Source organism: Apium graveolens, chromosome 5 (assembly GCF_009905375.1).
Source record: "Apium graveolens cultivar Ventura chromosome 5, ASM990537v1, whole genome shotgun sequence".
Taxonomy (NCBI): Eukaryota; Viridiplantae; Streptophyta; class Magnoliopsida; order Apiales; family Apiaceae; genus Apium; species Apium graveolens.
Genome location: NC_133651.1, coordinates 1,179,281 through 1,189,580, shown reverse-complemented (window position 1 = coordinate 1,189,580; position 10,300 = coordinate 1,179,281). Strand labels below are relative to the sequence as shown.

General features: G+C 35.3%; 2 protein-coding genes across 2 annotated transcripts; both read right to left on the bottom strand.

Moving 5' to 3' along the window:
* Positions 1-72: 72 nt before the first annotated feature.
* On the bottom strand, positions 73-1,925 carry LOC141661849 (biotin carboxyl carrier protein of acetyl-CoA carboxylase 2, chloroplastic-like). Its single transcript, XM_074468859.1, has 5 exons — positions 1,663-1,925; positions 1,150-1,268; positions 761-1,073; positions 598-669; positions 73-460 (listed from the first exon to the last, which is right to left on the bottom strand). The coding sequence occupies exons 1-5, from the start codon at positions 1,792-1,794 to the stop codon at positions 302-304; spliced, it is 795 nt and encodes a 264-aa protein (XP_074324960.1). The 5' UTR covers positions 1,795-1,925; the 3' UTR covers positions 73-301.
* A 1,110-nt stretch (positions 1,926-3,035) lies between these two features.
* LOC141724996 (microtubule-destabilizing protein 60-like) lies at positions 3,036-8,372 on the bottom strand. Its single transcript, XM_074527340.1, is given in 9 exon segments — positions 3,036-3,370; positions 3,475-3,569; positions 3,683-3,742; positions 3,860-3,958; positions 4,233-4,352; positions 6,428-6,520; positions 6,611-6,650; positions 6,767-7,277; positions 7,279-8,372. Coding segments are annotated over 9 exon segments (1,407 nt in total). The 5' UTR covers positions 7,550-8,372; the 3' UTR covers positions 3,036-3,252.
* Between the last annotated feature and the right edge of the window lie 1,928 nt (positions 8,373-10,300).

The window sequence follows — 10,300 nt, the reverse complement described above, 5'->3', positions numbered from 1 at the left end:
TATCTGTTGGTGCTTAGAAACTTTTTAGGCAGTCCACTGTACTAGATAACTTAGCGAGAATGCCTTGTGCTGTTGCTTGCAAATTCATTAATATCATGTTTTACAGAATTCCTCTTGCCTATTATATAGAGTGTTCCAATATAGGATGCAACAGAGAACTGAACTGAGCATTTTATTTCTAACAAGAACTCATGAAGGCAATGATTGAGATGTTTCCAGAAATTTGTATATGTAGAGATACGTCCGAAAATTGCGACTCTGAAAGTGCTGGAGAAGTGTGTATGCTGGATATCTCAGGGAACTATGATGAACAGAGGCTGCAAGAATGGAACATATCAAAAATAAGTGTGTTTTCAGAGTGTGCAGTGTGAGAGAATGTAGAGAGTGAGGTTACCAAGTCCACGCTAACTGGCTTTCCGTCCTCTACAAGGATTTGTTCTACAGTTCCTGATAGATCAGCCTGTAAATGATTCGCGGTAGAGTAAGAACACTAACAACACTGATCTCATTCATCAGTTTAAGCCTGTAAGAGAAAGTTACATCCCAAACTGGAAGTGGATGTACGATACGAATAACATAGGCACTTCTTGTCCTTACCTCAATCTCATTCATCAGTTTCATTGCTTCAATGATGCAGATAACCTGCCCTTTCTGCACTTTGTCTCCAACCTACAAAACCGTAGATTATCGAGTTATACACAAAGCCTTGCCTGCAACTGTGAAGAGAGAAAGGTTTTTGAAACGACAAGTGCCAGCTTGCCTTGACAAATGGTGGTTCACCAGGACCTGGAGACCGGTAAAAAGTTCCAGCCATGGGGCATTTGAGAGGCGGATGAGACGGAGATGATGCAGCCGAAGGGGGAGCAGAAGCAGTAATAGCCTGGGGAACAGAAGCAGGTGTACTAGGTTTGGCTAGCTGGGGTTGAGCTGGAAAAACATAATGGGGTGCCGGAGTGACAGCTCCTGGGGCTTGCACTGGTTGTGGTTTCGGAATAGCTTCCTTCTTACGTATTACGAGCTCACATCCAAGCTGCTTCAGTTGCAGCTCTACAATCTCTCTGGAGTCTACCATTCTACTCAACAGCTTTATTCATTTCGTAAGAATCACACACACAAACACATATACGAGATTTAAGCATGTTTACTTACTTGACAAGGAGTGATACTTCATTGATCAGTGTTGATATAGCTGATTCTCGTGCTAGTATGTCAGGACTAATCTTAGTGTCAGTTACAGTTGCAGAATTTGATGAACTTTTGGCAGCAACCTGACACTTAAACCATTATTCGATTAAGGCACAAGAACTATTGAACTACGACTTCTAATACAGACAGTTAGTTCTCAGCACAAACAATTCCTCCGAGGCCTTGTTTATCGTTATCAGTTAACAAGCAAGAAGTAGCTCTGATCATCATCCTAACACACACCTATTCGCTATATTTCACGATTTAAGCAAGTACAAGTCGTTAAGAACTGATGTGAATTAGTGTGATCTTCAATAATGCAAAACCCAGGAGCTACAACAAACGTCATTAGGAGTTCACATTACAACTATTTTACTTTTAAATATGATGATCATACTTTGATCAAACTAGTTTGAGATTGATATTACATATACTTAAATTTAATCTATATAAGGATGAAGATATTGAAGGAGATACCGATGAAGAGGAAGGAAGCTTTGAAGTCGAACAGAGACGATACGAGATATTACTGATTTGGCATGGTTTCAGTTTAGAACTTGCAAGCAGCTGAGGAACTGAAGCGGTGCACAGAACTGAAGAAGAGGCCATTGATTACAGTAAATTTGGACGAGAAAGCAGTGTTGATACTTATGAAATGCTGAGAGAAACAAAGTTTTTGGCTACTTGATTGTCCAAAGCTGGCCTGTTGTCTACAATGTCGTTGAGATCAAAGGAAATTGTTGTCTCTGCTGTGTATTTTTTTATCTAGCAAATTTTGGTTAGTTAATTCCAATCTACATACTCCCTCCGACCCTCCCAATTGTTATCGTTTCTGGAAAAGTGTCCGACACGTATTTTAAGATGAATACAAAGTATAGTTTTATAATTTTTTTTAAAAAATTTCTTTTTCTGAATAAAAATAGAATGTCTAAACTTTTATTCAAAAAAAATAAAAATTTTAAAAAAAGTTAAAGAACCATACTTTCTCTTCATCTTAAAATGCATGTCGGACACTCTCCCAGAAACGATAACAATTGGGAGGAACGGAGGGAGTATCATTTTTACCTCCCCAATGTTTAAAAAATTGATTATATTACTTGTCACCAGAAGATATACGAATTTATGGATAATCTTTACTTGGATTTTTTTTTTATCTTCTGTTAATGTTCTTCTAATAAACCTCTCTGATTTTTATAAACATCTTGCATTTTAATCTTAACATTTCACCTCTTCCTAAGAAATCTTGACTTGTACAGGTCATAACACTTTATATTTCGACAATAAAGTGTTGAATGCTTCTACGATTATACAAGTAATAAACACAGTACACAACTTAATCTATTTTTTCATCTGTGAATAAAGGCACGGCCTTGCTCATCTATAATCCAAATACCTATTTTTGTCTCTCTAAATTTATCATAATTCTCATATGGCCGGAGGAATGATAGAAAAACCAAAATAACCATCATTTGGGCGGATTTGCCCAAAATGCCTATTAGTAGGATGCTCCGCCCTTTTTATCCACTGAATACGCATGTGGGGATGCAGATTCAGATTTTAAAATTTTAACAAAAAATACGTATGTTCAACATGCGTATTCACTTTTCGGTTTTTTGTGAATAAAACATGCGTATTCTTTGTTAAAATCCATACACTGATAAGGGATGTATGGATTCTCGAGAAGAGAGGAGCCATGGTGGTCCCCCCCGGACCGCCCGGATCCCACGAGTGAATCGACAGTGCCTGCGAAGCACTTCTTCACAAGCGTTTTATAAAAAGCGCTATGAATACCACATACCCAAATGTAACGTCTGGGTAAAAATAAACACATTAGGGTGCTCTTGGATGGAGGAAGTATTTTAGCCAACTAGTATAAAACTGTTTTACTTGATTTTCTATTTATTGTAACCAAACCTTAGAATAAGTACACTTAGAATTTGAGATATCTCAAATTGGCTGTAAATATGATAACAGACAGTAAAAGATTTACTTTTTCAAAACTTTATGGCAATTCCCATATACTAATTACTATATAATACCCCTCCTGTGGTGAAGAGACCACAAACACTACAGTACTCCTTGGTGAGGGGTGTACATGGCATTCCAAGACATGCAGGACTTGATCTTTTTGTGTTGAGGTAGGTGGAATCGTGGCTCCTTAGGTATGGTTGGTTGCTTCTCTGATCTGCAAACGAAAAAAAGGAGAGGGAAACATGGTGCTGCTTTAAGCTCATTTATCTTATCAGAAACGGATTTTTATATACACATTCTAAAAACACCGAAATTTACCTTCTGGGGATGAAAGGCCTGTCAAAGTAAGGCATTGGTTGGGCTTTTGGAACAAGCTCCTTTCTGAGTCTCCTTATCTCTTCTTCTTCTTCCAACTATACAACATAATTATGAATCGGTTATAATTTTTAATACGCAGCACTACAGGTAATTCTATCTAGTGATAGTAATTTGTTTATCTTTGTGACAGAATTTTAATCACTCTAACCTTCTGCTGTCTTTCCATCTCCACTCTGTATTGCTCAATTAAACTCATTTTTTCTGCCACCTGATACAGACAATTACAATCACAAACAAGATCAAGCTCAGATACAATGTGAGTGTAAAGGTTTTTAGCTGACAAGTTATTTACACACGAGCACAGATAAATGTTTTCAGAGTGTACCTGGTGATCAAACTCAGCACGCTCTACGGCCCTTACATCGCTATGTAGCACTACATCAACTGGTTTTGTACTTTCTTTGACAGGAGGTTTTGCCAGACGCTGAGTAACCCAAGTCAACAATATGTTAAAAAAGACTATAAATTATGAAGTCCTAGTGAATTTATTATTTTATAGGAGATTGTAAATTCTTTTATCTATCAATTCTCTTATATCTAGATTTATTCATAAGCTCCACTAAAATTGTTTCCCTCTGGCATGAGTGTTTACCCATTTATTTCGCGGGCAGATTCCTTAGCAAGCTATATTTCTTAAAAAGAATAATGATTCTTCTTTAATGCAAAATACAACTTAATACAATTATATACAATCTCACCTCTGGTTCATCTGTTGTCCAAGGGAGACCTTGTGCAATTGGTATTCTTTGCTTTTCTTCCTCCATCTTCTGTTCTTGCACTTTCTTCATAATTTTTTCTTCCTTGCACCTTCCCCTTTCCTATATCGAGATTTATCGCCAGTATTACATGAAACATTTAGTTCACATGAACTCAGAAAAACTAAGCACTTCAAAAATAGAATCTTGATGAAAAGTACACTGTTAGTTCTGTACATAATGTTTTAGGTAATTTAAGCTCTGTACATATTGTTTTAGGTAATTTAAGCTCTGTACCCTGTACTTGTAGTAGAATCAACTACCATTTAGCAGCAACAAGCCAAAAACAAAAGAAGCATCAAGCTGCTAGGACTGCTTTGTCTTAGAGCATTCAAGTTGTACACTAGATCTAAAATACTGATTTAGAGCATGGCGATAAAAAAAATATACTGATGTCATGTACAAATTAGCATCAAGTACACTAGATCTAAAATACTGATTTAGAGCATGGTGATGAAAAAAAAATATACACTGATGATAGCAAGCATTTGAAATTTATTGACTATCATTGACAGGTTTCACTGTACTTGCATATTACTAAAAGAGAACAAAGATACTTAAGAGTTAAGCCCTATAGAATCTTCTGTTCAAAATATGAAAGACGATTTAATTGGCTTCATAAAACTGTTAAATAAAATGATGGTGCACTGCCAGTTTGGCAATTGTCAATGAAGTGTTTAGAACATAAAAAGTATTTTGCTCCAAGAGTTCTTCCTTTCAGGCTGCGTAAAAACATAATCTCAATCCCCCATACAAGGGATGCACATAATCACTCTTTAACTATCAATGTTGTTACGTCGGTGAGTCGAGTCGACCGGGGTGTCCGACAAGTCGAGTCGTGACTAGTCGATACTAGTCGACAAGGTTTTAAATTATAGGTGTTATAAATATAGAGATATAAATAAGTAAAAAACTAAGTGTAAGTGCATAAATAAGTTAACAGCCACTATGTAAGTGTGTGTATATAGATACATATTTTGTGCTACTGTGAGTGTGCGACTGTGTGAGTTTGAGTGTTTGACTGTGTATATACAAAAACAATAACAAAGTTACAGAGTTTAGGTGCTACTGGGCTTTTGTTTTTAGTATAATAGGTTATTTTACAACCTTTTATTGCAACTAGGTTGGGCTTTTTTGAATTTCTGAACCAGTCGCCCGACCGGGTCTTTTAGTCGACCAGTCGACTACTAGTCGCCCGAAATACACACAAAACCTCAGTCGAGAGTTCAAGTCGCTCTTACAAAAGCGACTAATCGACTAGTCGCGACTAGTCGAGCGACTCAACAACAATGTTAACTATAATAGGTAATCAGAGCACAACCCTGAAGCTCGCCTCAAATTGTCCTAACAAAATCCCGTCAGTATGATTTAAAGGACTTTTACAAGAAAATCTTGTGATTATCAGTGTTCTGAACACAACACAATACCCTGGCAGCAAATTTAGTGGATTTATTCAGTATTCTGGAATGTAATATCAGATTAAATGGAGACCTAGAACCAATTAATACTAGAATTTTGTGCCTAGCAATTAAGCAGGAATAGTCAGACCAAGAAGTTTGCCAATTGTCAGCGAAGTGTTTAGAACATAAAGCATTTTGCCTACAAAGGAGCATAATTACTCTTTTTACTTTAACAGGTACCTAGTACAATCCTATGATCGCCTCAATTTCCAAACAAAAGTCCATCAATATCCAACGGATTTATACGATAAAGATCTTGTAATTGTCAGTGTTTTAGTACTCAACCCCTGGCAGCAAATTTAGTGGATTTAACTAGTGTTCTGACTGTAATAGTAGTGTAACGGATGTAAATGGAGGCATAGGAACCTATAATATTAACATCGTGAGCTTGGAAATTAAGCAAGATTAGTCAGACAAAGACCAAACTGATATCTCTAACTTGCTTTCTCAAATTCAAAATTAAACATGCATCTACTTCCTAGTATTCAAATTTCCAGTTTAAAAACTAGCACGTAATAACATCCTAATGAGGAGAGAAGCTCTTAAAGGACATGTTTCTACTCCCTAGTGTTCAAACTATCCAGTTACAAAATACTCAAATATTATAAGGTGGTAGAACTTGAATCCAAAACATATGCATGCAAATTGCAAACAAACTTTTAAAGGTATGTAGCATACCTCAGTTCGAAGAAGGAAGGGTTTCTGGGAGGTAACTTTGCGCTGCCTTCTCCTCCAGTTCCTTTCCCCCAATCTTCCGGAAGAATCTAAACTCTGCAGCAAACACACAAACAATATTGATCACTAAAAATGCATTTAAAGGCTTCAAATATCAAAATGAAAAAGCACAGATTGCAATCATACATTCCGTCTGCTCCTCCTACCACCACCAGATAGTCCTGTTCAAAACACTAAAGCTTTAAAAAACACAAAACCAAATCAGAAACACATATCCAAATCCACAATCAATTTATTAAATAAAATTATTGAAATCATATCATCCATATGACTGATACCAACCTCGCTTGACTATCATCCAACGAAGAACCAACCAGCGAATCCAATCCCAAACTCTCAGAAGTAAGTAACAAATCCGAAGGACACAATGAAGAAGCCGAAACCTGTGTTTCAGGAACCTTATCTGATTGCAACCCAGGCAATGCCCATTTCACTCCCTTCTTTCTATCTTCTCCTTCCTTGTCATCCAAATCCTTAGACTTCTGAATCGAAAGCAATTTCTCAAAAGCCTTAACCAAATGCATAACTCTTCCAGACTCCGGCACACTCCGCCTCGCCTCTTCCAACAACTTATCCCTTCTCCTCTTCAATGTCGCACTCCCAATCTCACCTCTCACCTCACTCCCATCCAAATTATCATCCTGATCATTTTGATCAATCGAATTAATCGCCTCTTCCTCCTCCTCCTCTTCCCTTATCTCCTCCTCATCTTTCTCGCAATCCCGAACACTCCTCAAACTCCTAAAAAACCCTTCCTGAGAAGCCCTAAGTGATTCATAAGCAACACAAGCACAAACACCTACACGACACACTCGAACAACTCGATTTCTTCGATATCTTCTTCGCAACCACAAATCGCCTCTCTCGAATCTTCGTGTTCACCAAATTAGGGCTTTTCCGTACAGACTTCGGAGATTTCTTAACAGACTTGTTAACCGATGGCTTCGCACCGGGAGTGGCGAAATTAGGGTTCGAATTCTCCGTTTTTTTCGCGATTTCGGCGAGTTTTGATCGGATCGGTCTCGCCGGAGTTACTGCATCGGAGTTTTTTCCGGTCGGACTCATCGGCGCCGGAATTAATCGAAAATTCAGGCGAGTTTGTAAACTGAGAATGCTAAATGTTTAGTTTGTGTGTGTTTTTAATATGTAAGTATAGTGTGTGTATATATGGGAGAAATGTTAGGGTTTTGATGAATTTGGGTGTAATTATAGTCGTGGATTGAATTAAAAAGCGGAGACGAAGAAGAACGTTAGCGCGCTCTTTGCTGTAACGGCTACTTTTTCTGGCCTTAAATACTCTCTCTTTTATTTATATATTTATTTATTTATTTATTTATTTAAGACTAATTTAGTATAATATTTTGGGGTACAAATCTAAAATTATAAAACAATGTTATTAAATTTAAATGAAAGGAAATTATGTTAAAAGTATTTTTAATTTTTGTAAAAAATATAATAGATATCCAACAAACATTTCATTTATTTTCCTTAAAAATGATTTGATTCTCTTTCGATTTGAACTCGAATTTTAAATTACTCGTAAAGTTCACGAGTTTTTATTATTATTTATTTATTTTATTAAAAATATGTTTTTGTATAAATATTTATTTACTATTTATTTAATTGAGCCGAACGCGATAATATTTCAAATTTTTGTCAATATTTGATCAATTTATTTGACATTTCAACGTGAGTTACCGAGCCTAGAGAGTATTAGAATACCAAATGAAAGTACTTGGAGCATTTTCAACATACTCTCTATTCAACTTCTAAACCCAAATTTAGAGCATTTTCAACATACTATTCAAGTTCTTAACTCAAATATTTAGAGTGAGAATCAAAATATTACTCTAATAGTCTCTCTAAATCCACTTTTTAATGAGTCTCTCTTCTCAATTTTAAGAGTCAAATTTCACTTTTAACTATTATTTTATTAAATAATTTTAACAACATTATAATTTTCTTTTCATGTTTTTTTTGTAAATTCAAGATGTTTTATAATAAAATATATATTAAGAGACAATATAAAGAGTATTACGGCTGACGGAAGATGAAGCCAATAATTTATATTATTTATAAAGAATGAGTTTAGAGATTATTGAAGATTCTCAACTACATTATCGAGAGGTTGGATATTCAAGAACAAAAGTACTTGAGTTTTACATTAAAATACTTTATTTTACCCGACTTTCCATAATATTAAACTAGAATAATAATTTTTATCTTTTATTTATTTCTACTTATCTTCTATTCACAACTTATTTACTATATACATCAAATTCGATAATTATTCTGAGACGAAGAAAAATAGTAATAGTGGATAACAAAAATGGGACCGAGGAGTATAATTTTAGTTTAAAGCCTGCAATTGATACAAAGGCCTAGAACTACTGTGTTAATGTGCTACTGATTGTTTGGATGTATGTATCTCAAGGAAAATGTTATAGATTTCAAATTTTTACATCAAAAAATTCCAAAAATCTGATTTGTCATATCAATATTTGACAACTTTTCTAATAATAATATGAGATCACGCGTGCATTTATATGCGCCCAGTCATTTGGTAAATTTTTTGGAAAAGATATTTGGGCTACGTAACACTAATCTATCTTAAAATTAATATTCCATTAAGTTGGATTCTATTCTACATGGAAACATTTTACTCCAAGAAAAACAAGTCAAGATTGTTAAAAAAATTGTTCCCAAATATTTTATAAATGATAACTTTCCTATTAATAATATGGTACCCACGTGCATTCATATGTACCCACGAATTATATTTAAACATGTGTCATGCCACGTCACTTTGTAAATATTTTGGTACGAATTTTGGGTTACTTATTATTATTACTCAAAAACATTACAGGAACAGATGAAAACGCGTATCTTAACTCTAATATTTCTGACATTGCTATAATTAAATAAATTTACCCTTGTTCCCTCATATAGATGGTGTTCTGATTTTCATGTGGCCTAGGAATCAGAAGAACATCTCCATCCTGTGCATCTTTTTAAAGTTCATCTTACCGTAACACGAAATTCGGTTCCGATTTCGACCTGCAAATATGGCTGTACCCTTGGTGCTACAGATGATGATGATGCTAGTGTTACTGTTTATGCAAGAAGCATCTGCTGAAGCAAACGGATACGAAAAAGCTGTGTACCTGATAATTGGCGTTTACTTAGGTACAGTCTAATGATTTACGGTTAAACCTCTTTAAATTAATAGGGTCGGGCCAGGAAAAAATATTACTTTAGCGAGTTTATTACTTTATGGGGAGTAAAAATACACCTGTGTCCATTATGTTGGGACCGGAGAAAAATATTATTTTAGCGATGTTATTACTTTATCGATTATTACTTCATCGAGGTTTAACTGTAGGTATATCGTTAACATAATGCTGCATGTTTAACTGGCTTCTATGTAGGTATGGTCTAATAATTTCATGTTTAGTAGAATGACTGAATAATATAGATTGCAGAACAATTTTTAGGAGTTCACTTCAAGGTTTTGTACTGAGAATGTACTAAGAGTTTAGTTTAAGTTGGTTGATCATTCAAATTTCGTAACTGAACAACAACCATTTGCCTGTGAAGAAAATTTTAGAAGGTAGAGCTAGTATCTGCAGAGAACAATATGCAAATATGAGTTAATTGTCTGTGGACTTGGCTTCTCGCGAGGTGCTTGAGTTTAGATCTTTGTTGTTAATTAAACTCTATTGATCCTTATTAGCTGATACACAATAAACTGTGCAGATAGCATTGAACTGCAGGTGCTTTCATCAGATAGGAATACGAAACTAGTAACTAGTAACC